Source organism: Eptatretus burgeri, chromosome 12, assembly GCF_056783735.1.
Source record: "Eptatretus burgeri isolate ZD-2024b chromosome 12, Ebu_testis_v1, whole genome shotgun sequence".
Classification (NCBI taxonomy): domain Eukaryota; kingdom Metazoa; phylum Chordata; class Myxini; order Myxiniformes; family Myxinidae; genus Eptatretus; species Eptatretus burgeri.
In genome coordinates, this window is record NC_140972.1 from 18,071,496 (window position 1) to 18,091,042 (window position 19,547).

The 19,547-nt window shown below is 46.1% G+C and overlaps 1 protein-coding gene across 1 annotated transcript in view; it reads left to right on the plus strand.

Moving 5' to 3' along the window:
- LOC147015187 (NADPH oxidase 2-like) overlaps positions 1–19,547 on the plus strand; it is an 84,517-nt gene that overhangs the window by 43,491 nt on the left and 21,479 nt on the right. The window contains exons 9-11 of the mRNA XM_085849741.1: positions 11,699–12,003; positions 17,668–17,827; positions 17,909–18,055. Of these exons, the coding sequence (XP_085705867.1) occupies positions 11,699–12,003; positions 17,668–17,827; positions 17,909–18,055 (612 nt within the window). The remainder of the gene's footprint in view (positions 1–11,698; positions 12,004–17,667; positions 17,828–17,908; positions 18,056–19,547) is intronic.

Genomic DNA, 19,547 nt, shown 5'->3' on the forward strand with positions numbered 1-19,547 from the left:
GTACATCTATAAAGCACGTACAATTAGAATGTGTGTGCATCTATAAAGTATGTGCAATTATTATGCAAGTGCATCTATAAAATATTTGCAATTAGAATGTGAGTACGTCTGTAAAGTATGTACAATTCGAATGTGAGTACCTCTATCAAGTATGTTCAATTAGAATGTGAGTAAGTCAATAAAGTATGTACAATTAAAATGTGAGTACGTCTATAAAGTATCTACAATTAGAATGTGAGTACGTCTATAAAGTATGCACAATTCGAAGGTAAGTATGTCTCTAAAGTTGTACAATTAGAATGTGAGTTTGTCCATAAAGTATGTACAATTAGAATGTGAGTAAGTCAATTAAGTATGTTCAATCAGAATGTAAGTACATCTATAAAGTACGTACAATTAGAATGTGAGTACATCTACAAAGTACGTACAATTAGAATGTGAGTACCTCTATAAAGTACGCACAATTAGAATGCGAGTAAGTCAATAAAGTATGTACAATTAGAATGTGAGTATGTCTATAAATTATGTACAATTATAATGTGAGTATGTCTATAAATTATGTACAATTAGAATGTGAGTATGTCTATAAAGTATGTACAATTAGAATGTGAGTACATCTAAAGTATGTACAATTAGAATGTGAGTACATATTGTTACGGCTGTGGAAATTTGCAAACCACCATCCAGGTCCCGTAGGTGAGGTATCTCTTAAGTACATGTGTAGTTCGCCCCAAACCCGTTGTTTCGAGGGAATAAATGTGATTCATTCGGGCTGCGACGCTTTGAGTCAGTCGTTTTTCTGTTCTGTCTTTTATTTCAAACAAACAGAATCTCAACAACCACACCATCCCCACCACAGCACCAACCACACTACAACCACGCCACTTCCACCATCTTCGCTACCACATCTTCGCCACTCGCCATTCAGTCGGCCCTGTGCGGTTACGATCTCCGGGAACAAACAAAAACCAACAACGATGCTCGGGGGCTTTCCTACCTGTTTCTCCCGTCGAAATTCTCCGCGCTCGGTGTGGGGGAAGTGCGATCCGAGCCGGGGGTCAAGGGTGAGAAAAGGTCGGGGCCTCTTTTTGGGGGAATAATTCCCTGGCTCTGAGCCAAGACTGACGCCCCCGGCCCCCGCACGTCGCGGGGTGGAGGGGGAGCGAGAGGTCACGCCCCCCTTCAAGAGGCTTCTCCAAGAAGCTCAAAGGGAGGCGGGGCCGAAAACGGGGCAGAGCGAAGGGCGAAGCCCCGCGCTACAAAAGGCGAACAGGACGGACCTTGAGGAGTGTTTGGTCGCGTTGTTGGTCGGGTTGTTGGTCGAGAGTTGGTCGAGAGTTGGTCGAGTTGTTGGTCGAGTTGTTGGTCGAGTTGTTGGTCGAGTTGTTGGTCGGGAGTTGGTCGAGTTGTTGGTCGAGAGTTGGTCGAGTTGGTTCGGGTTGAGTTGGTTCTTCGAGGCTTCCTGTCTGCTCGTCTTGTCGGGGGAAGAGTCCTGTGCCCGCGGCTTGGCGAGCGGCCTGTCGCGAAGGCACGGACGGGAGACGCGGCAGCACCGGTTGTCAGGTGGACCTGCGCGACCGGACGAGGAATGCCGGAGAGGGTTCGCCGGCGCGAAAGAGGTCGGGGCCAGGCGCGACCACGCTGACGGTCGTGGGAGAGGGGCTCACCGGCCACGAAAAGGGAAGTCGCGACTTCTTTTTCCTTTTCCTTTGCTTTTTGTGTAAATGTCTGTGGGTGGCGCCGTCCGTCAAGTAGTATTGTTTTAAGTGTTGCTGTGTGTTCGCGTATTCGGTCGTAGCTCTGCATTGTTGTTGTTGTTTTAAATTGATATATGTGCATTTCTGATTCTGTTTGGCTGTATATGTGTGCTCTGTGTCTGTGTGAATAAAGTGCTTGTGTGAACTTGTTCCCCGTTTCGCTGTGTCCTTCCCTTTGTTGAATCTCCATCTTGCTTCACGTAAAGGGTTCGTAGTGGGCTTAATACGCCCGATAAGTAATCGGAACCGTCGAGGCCGACGCTAACACCGCTCGGTTATCCCGATAGTACGGAACGGACCGCTTAAGCGGCCTGTGTCCGGAGTCGACCTGCGGCGAGGTGCGATCGCCCGGTTTACCATCCGCGTGGGTACTTAGGTTGGTCGAGTTTGGCGAACAACCCTATCCTTCGCGGGTGGCCGATTGGCATGATCGTGGTGAGGCCGAAAGGCCCACCCGTGACTCACTCCCGGCGTTAGTCTGAGAGGGTCACGACAGAATTGTCCGCCTGGTGGGCAACGTGCCGCGATTCGAGTCACGTGGCCGATCGCACGCCGACGGGCGCGAATTCGCAACACTGGTGTCAGAGAGCGGGAAAACAAACTCTCCCGTCTCCAGCTAAATTCACGGGAATCGGTTAGGGGTGAGAGGAACGACCCCCGATTCCCTCCAAATTACGAGCGATTTAAATTAACCCCTTACGAGAAATAAGATGGCGTCTCAAGGTGAGCGGGTGCTGGGGGTATTAGAAATGTATATGTGTAGCAATGTCGGATCCATGGTCCAGGATGGAATCCCCGTGCAGGACATTGGTGTACAGGACGAACTCCCCCAATCAAACCCAGAGCCTGAAATGGGCGCGGCAGCGGCAGAGGTCGCGGGGTATGACACCGCCCCTCCCCCTCGCCACCAAAACCCCCCGATCCTGGCCGAATCGGCTCAGCCGAGCGCACCCGACATGGCCCAGCTATTCGCCATCTTCGCAGGAATCAGTGGAAATATGCAACAAATAATGGACAAAATGGATGCGCACACACAGGCATTCGTAAGTGATGTGCGAACCCAGCGGGGTGAGATGCAGCAAATGGGCCGAAGCCTGCAGGCGGGCATGAAGGCAATAACCGGGGAGCTCAAAATGGCGACGCCACGTGTGGGAGCGAACGAGCTCGGGGGTAGTGTAACGGTTATCAGGCCCGCAGTGAGACCGGGTGAGGACAAAATAATTCGGTAGACGTGTTGGGCGAGAAGCGTGGAGGTGACGGAAACTGTGACGGTGACGCAAGGGTAAAAACTAATTAGGGTGTTGGAGACGTGCACGAGGGAGATAAGACACGAGGTGAAAGGAATTGGGAGGGAGAGAGAAGAACAATTAAGACGGAAAGCAAGGATGAGGTACGCGGAGATCGTGAAAGAGCAAGGAGTGAAACAGAGGGAAGGACGGGAGCGACTTCAGGAGAAAGCAAGGTTGACCTACGTAAAGATAAGGAAAAGACACCAGAAAGAAGCAGAGACTAATAGACACGAGGAGACAACAGAAACTATTAAATGTACAGAGACACGGGAGATAGAGGGTGAATTGGACGGGGTGGAAGAAACTAAAGACGCACACACACACAGAGTTAGTGGAGGATAATGGGGGCGAGCTGGCGGACTGTGTGGGGACCCGGTGCGAGCAGTTGGATAGCCTCCTTCGGGAACGGAGGGAGCCGCTATGCTCCTTTGAAGCGAGTCACGACCAGACGGGTTCGGTCGTGCTTTGCGAGATCGAGGGGATGAGTGCTGTAGACGGGTGCACGGAGAGCTTGGGGGGTATAGAGGCCCCGGAACCCCTTGTGGTGGCACGAATCCCCAGTGTGGTTGTCCCAGTGTGTGTGGTGCAAGGTGTGAGTGCGAGCCCGGGTATGAGTGACACGCCATGTGGGAGTGAGGCACGGTGTGTGAGTGAGACACCGTGGGTGAGTGCCCCCACGTGTGTGAGTGGTATGATGTGTGCAAGGGAAACTGCACGAGTGAGTGAGCGGCCGAGTGTGAGGGAGACAGCATGTGTAAGGTCGCTGTATGTGAGGGAGATTTCGGTGGGCATGCGGGAACATGCAGCCGCATCTCCCGGTGTGAATGTAATGGAGTGGAGTGTGAGCGTCGTGACACGCAGGTGTGCGTGGGTCGAATGGCGACGAAGACTGCGACAGAGGAAAGAAGGTGGAGTAGCGGCTGTAGCTATTGTGGGGACCGTGCCGGGTTTACACAGCAGCGAGCGCAAGGTTCGGGCCATGCAACGCACGAGGCCGCCACGTGCTCACTTGCGGGAGTGAAGCCCGGTCCGGAAACGCCAGCGGTGGATTTGCCGATCCCGCGGACGGACAAAGGTTAGGCAGGATTACGGATTTGGACTGGACGGGTTCTCCACGCGAGCTTGTTTTGGGCTCCAACAGGCAGAGCACATGTGTTCATGTGGAGAGCCCCTTGGAGTGCGAGGTTTGCTTTTGTGGTGCGCACGATGACGTCATGGCTGCACGTGGGGTTGGAATCCGGCAGGAGGGGTTGAATCCCTGCCGGATCGTACCGTCCAAGGAGGGACGAGGTACACGTGCAGCTGCCATGACGTCACGCCAAAGGTGCGTTGCTGCGAATTGCGCGCTGGTGCGCAGGTTGCGAGTTGCCACGCTGATGCTGCGCGAGGAAAAAAAGAAGCAAGCCTCGCTTTCAGGTGAACAGGATTCCCGGGCAAGGGGTGGAAGACCCCCTGGCCAGGGCGCAGGATGGAACTAGCTAGGGGGAAGGGTTAGCTTAGCTGGACCGGCTCCATGGGGCAGGGGTAAGTCCTCATGGGGCCCGTGGAATGAATTAGGTAGAGGGTTTTAGTTGAGATTTAGGTTGGGAAAATGGAGTGTGGGATTATTTTGGAGACAGTGACAGACTTTGGATGTGTAGTGGGGACGTAGCTTAGCTACGCAGTGTTAAATGGAACGTGCTATAGTATAAGGGACGACGTGGGAGCACGAGGTAGTTAGGGGAGGTAGTTAGAAGGATGGCAGAGTTCAGCGATGTGTGTGTTGAAGGGTTGTGAAGTGGAAACGTGTACTTGGTGAGTGAGTGAGGCCAGCGGGTCTGTGTGAGTGGAGCGAATGGGGAATGCATGGTGCGATGAGTGATTGGGGGGAGGAGTGACTCCCACCCAAGGGACCCCAGAGTCAGTGTAAAGTGAGTTAGCTGGGTTAGTTAAATTGACAACATGGAAGTCGTTTTGCTGTTGGTGGGAAAGTAGGCTTAAAACCCGTTTGGAGGGGTGCAGGAGCCCTGTTGACAGGCTGGGAGTGTGGCTGCGAAAGGTGAGTATCGCTGAGTGGGTACCCTGGGCATCAGGCTAGTCAGCCGTAGTAGGCCAAGGGCCCATGGGGGGCCGGGATAGCATAGTGGGCACGGGTGCGCCCGCATGGTGCGGGGGCCCGGGGCGCCATTAGCCGCGTCGGCAGTGTTGTGGGCACGGGTGACCCTCGGAAAGGGGCCCGGGAAGCCAGCCTGCCACGTGTGCATTTCAGGGGAGTTGCCATGGGGGGCACTCCCCGGTGTTTAGAGAGCTGGTAGGCTCGGAGGCAGTGTAGTGCCCAGGGGTGCCATCGTCGGAGAATCGGCAGAGGGTCGTGCCTGCCATGGGGAGCCACACGTCCCAGCCATGAAACTGTGTGAGGGCACGGGAAGAAAATTGGGGGGGGCGAGGCCCGAAATTGAGAGGACACCAACACAGGCGACGGGAATCTGGGTTGTTAGAACCAATAGTTTAAGTGCGAGGCACTTGTTGAAAGCTCCGGGGTAGTTTCAAGGTAAATGGTTAGGGTAGATAGGAAGTGTACCCCTCCGCACCATCCATCCCGTCGCTCTCATTGTGGGCCACTGGAGCCACTTTGTGTTATAGATGGCTGAAGTCTGGGGAGGCCATCCTGAGGCTTCGTTGGGCCGCGACACAGGACGCTAGCTCTCTCTTGTTCCCCTCCGGGAAGGGAACGTAATGGTTGGGAGTAGGCTAGGGGACGATAGGTTAGCCGAACAAGGACGATAAAGGGGGTTCGGGGACGATTTATAGTGAGGAATAAAAAGAAAATAAAACCAAAAAAATTAATTGGGGCTAAATTGGGTTTGACAAATTAAGGGAGTGGGTATAGACAGTGACAGGCAAAGGCGGTAGGTGGGAGGGAGACCGTAGGGGAGGTCCGAGCCCGCCTTCCGAGTGGCCAGCACCACCGCACTCCCTCCACCAACCTCCATTGAAAGGCAAAGGCCGGCCCACTTCGTCGGCTAGCTTTTTGCTGCAAGGCCTGTGCCAGTCGGATTGTCCGATGGCTGTGTTACTTCAAGGCCTGTGCCGGCCAGCTCCACTGCCAGCTGTCTTTGCTTCAAGGCCTGTGCCGGCCCACTTCATCTGCCGGCTCTGTTTTGCTGCGAGGCCTGTACCGGCCGGATCGTCTGCAGCTGTTTTCTGCAAGGCCTGTGCCGGCCAGATCGTCTGCTGGCTGTGTTTGCCTGCAGCGGCCCTGTTCTGCCGGCTTTGTATGCCTGTCCACCTTTACCATGCCATGCCCACTGCACACATCATCAGTTTGCCCCCGTTCAATTTTGCTTTGCCCCCCCCCCCCACCCCCGTTCATTTCCATGTGCGCCAGGATCAAGGCAACAGTTTGCAAGCTGCAAGGACTGTCCTGTTGGCAGCTACAACACGGGCCTGCACCAGCAGCCCGTGCACCGTTGTTTGTTTGCGTCCATCCATCCATCCATCCGTTGTGCTCATTGCGTGTGCCACTTGAGCTGGCACGGAGACTGCGTTTGTGCAGTCCATGCACCGTTGTGGTTCACTGGGTTCATTTTAAAAGGGGGAGGCCTAGGATTGCTTGTGAGCAGCTGGCCACGTTCCCTGTCACCTGCATTGCTTGAGCCAGGGACTGCATGCGAGCAGCCTGGCTCCCTGCGAACTGCTTTTCTGCCTGCAGAGTCCATTGATCCTGGGCCATGGTTTAGTGTAGAATTTGTAAGGTGAAGATGTACTGTAAATATGAGTGCGCCCCCGCCATGTCTGTCTAGCGCCGGCAATTTTATTTAAGTCGTATGTGTGAGTGGGTTTGTTTAGTTAGTTACTCAGCCCTCAGGTTATTTATTTTGGGGACACGAATACCATGAATGTCACACTCAGGGATCCAAAGGTAAAACGTACTAGGGGAGAACTACAATGATGGCACACGAGAATTTGACGACTCGGGACGAGTCTGTAAAAAGGGGAGGGGGTAGTGTTATGGCTGTGGAAATTCGCAAACCACCATCCAGGTCCCGTAGGTGAGGTATCTCTTAAGTACATGTGTAGTTAGCCCCAAACCCGTTGTTTCGAGGGAATAAATGTGATTCATTCGGGCTGCGACGTTTTGAGTCAGTCGTTTTTCTGTTCTATCTTTTATTTCAAACAAACAGCATCTCAACAACTCGCCATCCCCACCACAGCGCCAACCACACTACAACCACGCCACCTCCACCATCTACGCCACCACATCTTCGCCACTCACCATTCAGTAGGCCCTGTGCGGTTACGATCTCCGGGAACAAAAAAACCAACAACGATGCTCGGGGGTTTTCTCGCCTGTTTCTCCTGTCGAAATTCTCCGCGCTCGGTGTGGGGGAAGTGCGATCCGGGGGTCAAAGGTGAGAAAAGGTGGGGGCCTCTTTTTGGGGGAATAATTCCCTGGCTCTGAGCCAAGACTGACGCCCCCGGCCCCCGCACGGCGCGGGGTGGAGGGGGAGCGAGAGGTCACGCCCCTCTTCGAGAGGCTTCTCCAAGAAGCTCGAAGGGAGGCGGGGCCGAAAACGGGGCGGAGCGAAGGGCGGAGCCCCACGCTACAAAAGCTGGACAGGACGGACCTTGAGGAGTGGTTGGTCGAGTTGTTGGTCGAGAGTTGGTCGAGTTGTTGGTCGAGAGTTGGTCAAGTTGGTTCGGGTTGAGTTGGTTCTTCGAGGCTTCCTGTCTGCTCGTCTTGTTGGGGGAAGAGTCCTGCGCCCGCGGCTTGGCGAGCGGCCTGTCGCGAAGGCACGGATGGGAGACGTGGCAGCGCCGGTTGTGAGGTGGACCTGCGCGTCCAGACGAGGAGTGCCGGAGAGGGTTCGCCGGCCGCGGGAGAGGTCGGGGCCAGGCGCGACCACGCTGACGGTCGTGGGAGAGGGGCTCACCGGCCACGAAAAGGGAAGTCGCGACTTCTTTTTCCTTTTCCTTTGCTTTTTGTGTAAATGTCTGTGGGTGGCGCTGTGCGTCAAGTAGTATTGTTTTAAGTGTTGCCGTGTGTTCGCGTATTTGGTTGTAGCTCTGCATTGTTGTTGTTGTTTTAAATTGATATATGTGCATTTCTGATTCTGTTTGGCTGTATATGTGTGCTCTGTGTCTGTGTGAATAAAGTGCTTGTGTGAACTTGTTCCCCCTTTCGCTGCGTCCTTCCCTTTGTTGAATCTCCATCTTGCTTCACGTAAAGGGTTGGTAGTGGGCTGAATACGCCAGATAATTAATCGGAACCGTCGAGGCTGATGATAACACCGCTCGGTTATCCTGATAGTACGGAACGGACCGCTTAAGCGGCCCGTGTCCGGAGTCGACCTGCGGCGAGGTGCGATCGCCCGGTTTACCATCTGCATGGGTACTTAGGTCAGTCGAGTTTGGCGAACAACCCCATCCCACGTGGGTGGCCAATTGGCATGATTGTGGTGAGGCTGAAAGACGCACCCGTGACTAGCTCCCGACGTTAGTCCGAGAGGGTCACGACAGAATTGTCCGTCCGGTGGGCGACGTGCCGTGATTCGAGTCACGTGGCGGATCGCACGCCGGCGGGTGCGAATTCGCAACAATATAAAGTATGTACAGTACAATAAGAATGTGTGTACATCTATAAAGTATGTACATTTATTCGGCGAATACATCTATAAAGTATGTACAATTAGAATGTGAGTACATCAATAAAATATCTACAATTAGAATGTGAGTACATCTATAAAGTAAGTGCAATTATTATGCGAGTACATCTATAAAATATGTGCAATTGGAATGTGAGTACATCTGTAAAGTATGTTCAATGAGAATGTGAGTAAGTCAATAAAGTATGTACAATTAAAATGTGAGTATGTCGATAATGGATGTACAATTAGAATGTGAGTACCTCTTTAAATTACGTGCAATTACAATGTGAGTAAGTCAATAAAGTATGTACAATTAGAATGTGAGTACGTCTATAAAGTATGTACAATTAGGATGTAAGTATGTCTATAAAGTTGTACAATTAGAATGTGAGTACATCTATAAAATATGTACAATTAGAATGTGAGTACGTCTGTACAGTATGTACAATTCGAATGTAAGTACCTCTATAAAGTACGTACAATTAGAATGTGAGTACGTCGATAAAGTATGTAAAATTAGAATGTGAGTACGTCGATAAAGTATGTACAATTAGAATGTGAGTCCGTCTATAAAATATGTACAATTACAATGTGAGTACGTCTATAAAGTATGTACAATTAGAATGTGAGTACGTCTATAAAGTATGTACAATTAGAATGTGAGTACCTCCATAAAGTATGTACAATTACAATGTGAGTAAGTCAATAAAGTATGTACAATTACAATGTGAGTACATCTATAAAGTATGTACAATTACAATGTGAGTACGTCTATAAAGTATGTACAATTTGAATGTGAGTACCTCTGTAAATTACGTACAATTACAATGTGAGGTAGTCAATAAAGTATGTACAATTAGAATGTGAGTACATCTATAAAATATGTACAATTGCAATGTGAGTACGTCTATAAAGTATGTACAATTAGAATGTGTGTACCTCTTTCAAGTACGTATAATTACAATGTGAGTAAGTCAATAAAGTATGTACAATTACAAGGTGAGTACGTTTATAAAGTATGTACAGTTAGAATGTGAGTACGTCTATAAAGTTGTACAATTAGAATGTGAGTATGTCTATTAAGTATGTCCAATTAGAATATGAGTTTGTCCATAAAGTATGTGCAATTAGAATGTGAGTACCTCTATAAAGTACGTACAATTAGAATGTGAGTATATCTATAAAGTATCTGCAATTAGAATTTGAGTACCTCCATTAAGTATGTTAAATTAGAATGTGAGTAAGTCAATAAAGTCTGTACAATTAGAATGTGAGTAAGTCAATAAAGTCTGTACAATTAGAATGTGAGTATGTCTCTAAAGTATGTACAAATAAAATGTGAATACCTCTATAAAGTATGTCCAATTAGAATGAGTACATCTTTAAAGTATGTACAATTAGAATGTGAGTACATCTACAAAGTATGTACAATTTGAATGTGAGTACATCTACAAAGTATGTCCAATTAGAATGTGAGTACATCTATAAAGTATGTACAATTAGAATGTGAGTACATCTACAAAGTATGTCCAATTAGAATGTGAGTACATCTTTAAAGTATGTACAATTAGAATGTGAGTACATCTACAAAGTATGTACAATTTGAATGTGAGTACATCTACAAAGTATGTCCAATTAGAATGTGAGTACATCTATAAAGTATGTCCAATTAGAATGTGAGCGTCTATACATTGTGTGCAGTTCTATAAAATGTGAGGTTGTGTGTCTATAAAATATTTAAAATATCAACGCTTTTTTTCAAATAAACAGAGGTATGTTGTAATTGGCTCCATCTTGTCTGTCAGTCTGTCCATCTGAATGTCTGTCATGTGATCTCCTTCTCAAGGGTTGTGCAGAAATTCACGAAACTTGGTAATTTTGATCACCTTATCGAAAGGTGCTGGAGCAGTAACATTTTTGGCCCTGCCCCTGGAGCCCTGGAATGGGGTCAAAAGCTAGAATACCAAAAAATACAACTATGGGCACATTGTAAAAAATTTTTTTAAATAAAATTATGTGTATGCAATCAACATCGGGGGGGGGGGGGGGGGACATTAATTTGTAACCAGGGAGTGTGGACTTCAGGTCAAAGGAGTCAAAACAGAAGATTAATTTTTTTTAATGATATTGGTTCATTCCTGGTGGAAATTTATGCCATCTTTCAACTTTGCTTTAGGTGGGAAGGATGGGAATTTGCGACGGCATGCCATCAACACTTAGTGGTCACCCATAGTACACGCTCTCTTTTCAACTGAGTGCCTCAATAAATTTGCTCTCGTTTTTAATCTTGCAGTCACTCATTCAATAAATCAATAGAGTAAATGAAAGTGCTTTTGGATTCTGTCATCCCAATTAATTACTACATTAGTATAAGTGGCGAGGTATATATTCTGTGTGCAAAATTCTGGAATTTTGCTCCTCCCCATTTCCAAATGTGCTTTCCCTCCTTCCAAGTAATGACACACTATCTTAGTCTCCCATCTCTCTCCTGTTCTCCTCCACCTCCTTATTTTGCTTTTGTTACTTAACCCCTTTCCATTCCCTCCTCCCCCCACCAACCACATTTTGTGGGTGTAACAGATAGTTCTTAAATTATGTTGTGTTTCAGCAAATTAAACAGGAATGATTGAAAAATGAACTAACAATATCATATGGAGCAAGTATATTTGGATGTATTGTTTATCAAATCTTTCTCGGTGGGTGCAGAAGGCTTGATAATGAAATATCCGATGAGTACATCTATTGCAGTCATGTGATCTCCTCCCCCCCCTCCCTCCCCAATTGGCACATTATAGTCCCAAATAAAGATCCATAAAGTCAGACCTGAGCCGTGCCTGCAGGACAGCAACACTAGTTGGTTGTGCCTTCATTTTTTGGAACATGTATATTTCCAACTTCGAAATGACACCATGCGTTCAGCATTTGTTGAGATTCTCCAGTGACTGCATAATACTGGATTTATTGTAATATTTATTGCACATTATTCACAACTTGGCTAATTGTGATTGTCCACGTTTGCTTGCAGGTGGTTTGCCACCCTTCACGTGTTCTTGAACTGCGTCTTAGGAAGCGTGGATTCCATGCAGGTGTTGGGCAATACGTATTCCTTTGCATTCCATCACTGAGATCTCTTGAATGGCATCCTTTCACATTGACCTCTGCTCCAGAAGATGACTACTTCTCGGTTCATGTCAGAGTAGTTGGGGACTGGACGGAAGGGCTTGCCAAAGTCTGTGGAATGGCAGAAGAATTTGAAGAAGGAGCTGGGAATGCCGAAGGATGTGAACGCCACAAAAGAAAACCAAAACTAGATACTTGGCAGCTGCCATTGTAAGTAAATTTCAATCATTACTCATATATAGTTTAAAATATACTTAATCACCATAGATATAAGATTTGTGTGGTTACCCTTTTATGACTCTCCACCTCCGTTTAGGTTTTACTGTGGAAGATTAACATTCAGATATAACAGTTATCAAGAGTTGGTTTCCAGTGAATAGTTGCAAAAGTCATTTTTTTGTAGATGTAATTCTCACTTTCAGCTTTTTAACTGATTTGAAATTCGAATTCCAGATAAGGTATTGTCATCATGCTCTCTCTCTCTCTCTCTCTCTCTCTCTCTCTCTCTCTCTCTCTCTCTCTCTCTCTCTCTCTCTCTCTCTCTCTCTCTGTCCGTCTGTCCATCTTTCCATTCGTCTCCTATTTCGACTTCTCTGGCCAAACCGCTGCGCTGATCCAGCTGAAATTTGGCAGCAAGGTTCCTCTCCTGACTGGTAATCGGGATCGCAAAGCTCATTCTGGTCACATGACTTAAAGTAGGTCAAAATGACGGACTTAGTAAATTCCTTCAAAAATCTTCTTTGCCAAACCCACCAGTGAGAATGCTACCGAATTTGGGTTACAACATTAGGACAAGGTCCTGATGTGAAATTGCAGAGTTCATGCCAATCATGTGATCAGAAGTGTGTCAAAATGGTGGACTTAGGAAATTTTGGGGAAAAATCACGAAAATCCCTTCAAAAATTTTCTTCTCCAGACCCACCAGTCAGAATGCTACCAAATTTGGGTTACATTAGGCCTGGGCCCAGATAAGCTGCGTGTCCAGTGGTCCTATTTTTTTCATATGAAGGCAAGACATTTTGAAAACAGTTTTCAATATCATCTTTTCCCACATTTTAAAAATATTCGAGTTAAAGAAAAAAAAAGGCACAATCTCCCAATCACAAATAAATGTTATATTGAATGAACAAATAATGAACGCTTATTTGCAAGGTTTCAGAGGATTCGGGCTCAGTCTTCTCTCCAAGCTTCACTGAACTTGCACCTCCACCATCTTTCGGATTCCGACATACATGAATGATTACATTCTACCAATCTTCATTAAGAGCTGCAATTCATAAAATATCATCACGAACATCAAACCATCACTAAAATATCCTGAAGTTGACTGACTACTCCACCTTAGAATAAAAAAAAAAATTGTATTCGGAGTCGAGGCTCATGGAGGAGCTAGAACGCAGAGTGGACCAGAATATACTAGAATGAAAAGAACAGTGAAAATAAGAGGATGGAGGGAGGGGGGTGCAATGGAATTGGCAAGATGGATACATCAACAGCAAGGTAGAGTGACAAAATAGAAGGGGAACTGGAATAAGAGAGGATATGGGGAAGAATGCTATCATGGGTATGGAGGTAAGATAATGTGAGATGGTGGTGAACAGCTGTTTTGAAGCAACTGGAGGGAAGAATGAGAGAGAAGAAGAGAATGTGGAAGTTCGTTCCAAAACTGGGAAAAATGCCACACGAATGAATGGAGGTGAGCAGTAATCCTGGATTTTGGGTGTGCTTGATGGACTACGTTCGTCCTGCAGAAATCTGGGGGACGTACGGAAAGAGCAGAGAGTGCAAGACCAGAAAGTAGGAGGTAGAAGACCAGATACATGTCCTGTTCTCATGTCTGTGATTCAGTGCCTCCATCCATTCTTGGGAGAGCAGAAACAGCATGTACAGGGTCGAGTGATCCAGTCTGAATCCAAACTGATGGTCTGAGATCAATCTGGTGGAGAAAAGGTAGAATTTTATGGCCACTGTGATGATGGAATCCATGACCTTGCTGATGATTAAAAGTAAGCCAACAGGTTTGTATCTAAGGGGATATATTTGTTTACCTTGATTATGTACTGCAGTGATGTTGGCTAACTTACAAGCAGATGGAAGATCCACCTTTCTGGGTGGATGTACTGGATGTACACACATTCTCCCTTGATCGCACTCTCACTCTCACTTCTATTCTCTTGTTGGTGTTTTCCCTTTTTTATTTTGTTCCCTCTAGCTCTTCAATGAACCTTTATCATGTATAAAAACAAACTGCAAAGCACCTCAAAATTCAAATCCCATCTACTTCCACTTTGTACTCGAACTAAACTTGACGAAGTTATGGCCTGGACAGACGCACAGAGGGTCAATGGAAAATAAAGAAAGAAACATGGGCACAACAAAAACCAGCCATTTTGACCCAATTATTAATTAGTCTTCTTCATATTCTCAAAAGGGTTTGTTGAGACAAAAGCTCAAAAGAAAAACAACACACACACACACACACACACACACACACACACACACACACACACACACACACACACACACACACACACACACACACACACACACACACACACACACACACACACACACACACACACACACACTGGATTGCAAAACCCCATTTCCCACTGCATGGGTGGACGGGCTAATTAATAAATCGAGATGGTATGTAGGTCACGGTGATTGTAAGGCGGATATAAATAAATACATACAGGGTGTTTCAAAAAGATTGATACAACTTTGACTTCCTGCCATTTCTTTATTTTTTGACCTATATCGTTTTCTTTTTCAGGGTTTGGTGGTGATATCGTGGTGTTTGTTCCCTAGGATTTCAAGCTCCATAGCTCAACTATGCCATTGACAGTGAAGCAGAAGACAAAAGTGTTGGCTCTGTGGTATAAGACTAAATCATATGTAAACACCCACCGGAGGTTCTGCCAAGAATACGACCTTAGAACACGTAATGGACCCACAAATTGTGCCATTCAATGTATTGTGAAACATTTTGAGCACAAGGGTACAGTGCACAACCAGACCAAGGCCAACAGTGTCAGGCCAGCATCAGTAACCAAGAGCCAGGCCAACATCGACGTCGTGCGGGATTCTGCAGTGGACAGTTCCAAGGAGTCCCACCACCGGCGCTCCCTGGAGCTCAGCATCAAACCAACATCAGTCTGGCGTATACTCACCAAGGAACTGATGCTTTCACCATACATCATCTCTATAAGGCATAAACTGAGTCAAGATGACATGAGAAGGAGACTTGATATGTGCAATTGGCTCAGTAACAGTGTGGAGCGGTACCCAAACTGGATCAACCTGATCTGGTTCAGTGAGGAAGTCCATTTCCACTTGAATGATGCCATCAACAAACAACATTTTCTGGCAGGTTTATTATTTAGTTGCATAACCACAGAGCCAACACTTTTGTCTTCTGCTTCACTGTCAATGGCATAGTTGAGCTACGGAGCTAGAAATCTCAAAGAACAAAAACCATGATAACACCACCAAACCCTGAAAAGTTAAACAGTAAAGGTCAAAACAAAACCAAAGAAATAGCAGGAAGCCAAAGTTGTATCAAACTTTTTGAAACACCCTGTAATTCAGGGTGGGATGTCGTGTTATGCATGGATGATCCTCCCGATGCCATCAGGTGCATAAGGCTGCTGAAGCAGTTTCATTGGCTAAGGGAGAGGGGGCACGACTGTGGACAGGTCACCACTTCAACACCACGACTCGATTGACTCAGTTTTCCCAGTAAGCTGGGATTCATTTTTCTTACCTCAGAGTGGTGTTATTTTGGCAGAGCTTGGGTTTGATCTCAGCACCCTGAGATCCCAACCCAACCGCCTTCACCGTTAAGCCACCACCAAGCTTCAAGTGTATTTGACTAAATCGTTTTTCTGTTTTTTTTCGATCGCCAAAACACATTTCCTGAAACAATATCCGAAGTTACCAAAAGAGTTAAAAAAACACATATCAAAACGGTCTTGTGGTTTTCAAAACTTCAAAAATCTTTTGCAAAATGCAATAATGCTGTCAACTCTCGAGATACACATCTCAAAAGAAGACAGGAATACAATATGAAAGTGAATGAAAGCAAAACTACACATACAAATATACTTTTTGTTGATTACAGTACAATACACTACATACAGTACAGAGGTGTACACTTACCTTTTCTCATTCCTGAAGATATGAATGACTGAATGAACCGCTGATCTCACGAGATTGGGTTGCACCGCTGCCTCGCTTCTCTCATGTTCAGTCCATGGTTGATTAAATAATCAACGATGGTTGCTCGCATCTCTTTTGATAGATTATGCGTTCTACCTCTTCCAGCTCCGTGTTGTCTTGCCTTCTGCTTCGTACCTGCTCAATTTCTCTCCCACAACTGAGTTCACCTGCGGCCCCATTATTAATGATTAAGGTCTGACTCAAATCACATAGACGATTGAAAAATTGAGAAATTTGCATTTGCACATCTGAAGGATCAATGAATGCAATATTGGAATTGATTGCTTTACGTTACAAGCACATGGATTCAATGAGAAAACTAGAAGTGCCCTCGGTAGAGCACATACCTCCTCCATGTAATGCCTGATCCACAGAACATATTGGGGCCATTACATTTATGAAATGTCATGCTATAAATATTTTTTGGCCCCATCTCTCAATGGTGAAGAATCACTTAAAAAAATTAAATAATTATTGAATCTGGATCCAGATTCGGATCTTCACCAAAATCTAATCAATTCGTCCTTGATGCCCAACCTGCCTACAAATTTTCATCCGAATCCGTGCACAACTTTTTGAGATCTCCTGAACACAAACAGACAGACAAACAGACACAAAGGGGTAAAAACATAACCTCCTTCACCTTCTGTGGCGGAGGTAACAATAAACTCTCATGGATGTTGTGCGAAATGTCAGGATTTGTGTTATTTAAATGCTTTGCAAAAACATGTTTTAATTTTGCAATTTTTGTTAAATATAAAACATGAATAGTTTTGCAAAGGAGGCTGTTGTTTCAGTTGCGCAATTATTATTGGTTTTGGTTTCTGACCACGGTTTCATTCAAATTGATTTAGCAATCGAGAAAAAACTTTAAATGATTGAAGGTGGTATGTCGGTATTGGTGATGGTAAAGTGTATATGTAAATAAATAATGAAAGTTGCGTGTTGGTTGTAGAGATGGTAAGGTGAACATAAATAAATAGTGGTTCCCGAAAGCATATACAATCCTGTACTCTTCTGTCATAAAAGAAAAAAGAATTTCCAAAATTCGAAAATAACATCTTGTGTCCCTTGACTTTTGATTCCATTCCCAAAATCGTTCGACTTGCCTTGTGCACAGATGTTATTGCATACATGTTCCGAACATGAAAAATCCATCCAGTCACTTTCGAATAGAGGTTCCAGATGCACGCATGGACAGACGGACTGACTGACAGCACCCAAAATACTGCATAAGCCCCCAAATGGTGTGATGCCCAGTTGAGGGCTAAAAAGAGTGAGCCATTTTGTTCACTCTTCCCATCAGAGCACTTGCTCCAGATGCTGAGACCACAGTTTCAAATTTTGGACCCAGTTTCAAATACAGCACTACTGTATATCGATTTGTCTGTTGTTGCATAAAGTGCAAGTCTACCAATGTTGAGTCATGTCTATTGTTTACTCAAAGCTGTAAATTCATGTTTAATCTTTTGACGTGCTTGTCCGACATGTATGCTAAATGTAGCAATCAATAATTCGATATTCATTCCCTTTCGTTCTGTTCTGGAAATGACGTGACCCAGTTGCCTATTACTTCCCCCAGGAAACTGGTTGTACAGATGTATAAGAGGTGTTGTTGAAGTTTCCCTCCCTGTCATTCACACCCTTCCTCAGTGTGGCTGTGGATGGTCCATTTGGGAGTCCTGCAGATGCTGTTTTTGAGTACAACACAAGTGTGTGTATAGCAGGAGGAATTGGCGTTACACCATTTGCCTCCGTCCTCAAATCAACCTGGAACCGGGTCAGCCGGGGCTCACCTTTGAAGCTCAGCAAGGTGGGAGATTTGAAGTCTGGGGTGTTTATTCATCCGGTGTAATTGAAGGCACATGGCTGACGATGTTTGTTGCGGATACAGATTTACTTGTTCTGGTTGTGCCGAGACACGCATGCATTTGAATGGTTCTCCGAGCTACTGGTGGCCCTGGAGTCCCAGCTGACGGACATTGGGAGGCCGGAGACACTGGAGTACAATATATTCCTCACTGCCTGGGATGAGAACCAGGTGATTTCTCACTTTCTTATACACCAACTATCTTTCATTGTTCCATGCCTTTTTCCATGTAGATTGCTTTCCTTGTCCTCTGTGTACAAAGATTGTGGATTATTTTTTTGTCAAGACCCTTTCAAACCCTCAAATTGATTCTGAAATCAGTTATGAATCGGAATTTTTGCCTTCAATGGAGGCGGATTACAGGCACAGTGGAACAATTGTAACAATACTGAATCTAAACCTATAACCAACAGTGATGATACAGTTTAAATTTTTACCAATTACCATGTCTGCCGAGCTGGCTAGATAGCTTAGAGGTATGCACACTCGTCTCTGGGCTGTCGAGTCTGAGTTCAAATTTCCACCCTGCTATATACTGTCATCCTGGTGTTTCTCAGGCCTGGCAAAGCATGAGGGTGTACCATCTATTGGATGGATGTTAAAAGGGGCATCTGTCAGCAATAGTTGGTGGACATTAAAGATCCCACGGTGTCTTTTGTGAAGAGGAGTCGAGCTATCACCGGCACCCTGGAACAAATTATCAAATTCCTGCTCTAACCTACAGGGGGCACTGCATCAGTGCCACAGTCATGCCTCCCAGCAAACGATGCTGCCAACAGCCATGTGCTGCATATTCAGGAAAAAGACCATGTCTGCATGTTTATGCCAGTTCCAGGGTTTAAAGATTGCTCCAACCTTTGTGTCTCGATTTATCACTTCTGAGCACCCATGTGAGATTATCGTACTATTTCCATGGGTCGTGATCTCTGCAGACATGTACATGTGATGCTTTATTGAGCCTTTCCCCAGGGCACATTATGGTAGACAACGTGGACGTCTTGCTATTCTCATTGTTTATTCATTACTAGTGCATGCCCGTAGGTGTGTGGGCGTACGTGCAAACCAAAAAACTTTCAAACCGCGCGCCAGAAACAACAACCACACAGGCCGTTCCTTCACTCTCGCGTGGCCGTACATGCGTGGCCGTACGTGCAAAAAAAAAAAGTACTTTAAAACCGCTTGCCAGAAACAAAACACACAGGCCGTTCCTTCGCTCTCGCGTGCCCGTACGTGCGTGGCCATACGTGCGTTCCCGTACGTGCGTGGCCATACATACAAAAAAAAACTTTCAAACCGCGTGCCAGAAACAACAACCACACAGGCTGTTCCTTCACTCTCGCGTGCCCGTACGTGCGTGGCCGTACGTGCAAAAAAACCAAAAACTTTCAAACAAACATACAGGCCGTTCCTTCGCTCTCATAAACGACGACTGGATTGGGGCATTGTGTTTATCTATAAATGCGCATAAGAAATCGAGAAATTATTATAATACAATAAGTCATCACTATCCAGAAGTGGTGCGTGCCCCTACAGAATGTTCACATCATTCCACGAATTATCGCTTTCATTGAAGTATCAACTGCTGTGATACTTACGCACACAGAGTTAATTAAAATCCAAGTTAAAATCAAGTTTACCTCCCTGTCTTTGCTCGCCATGACAT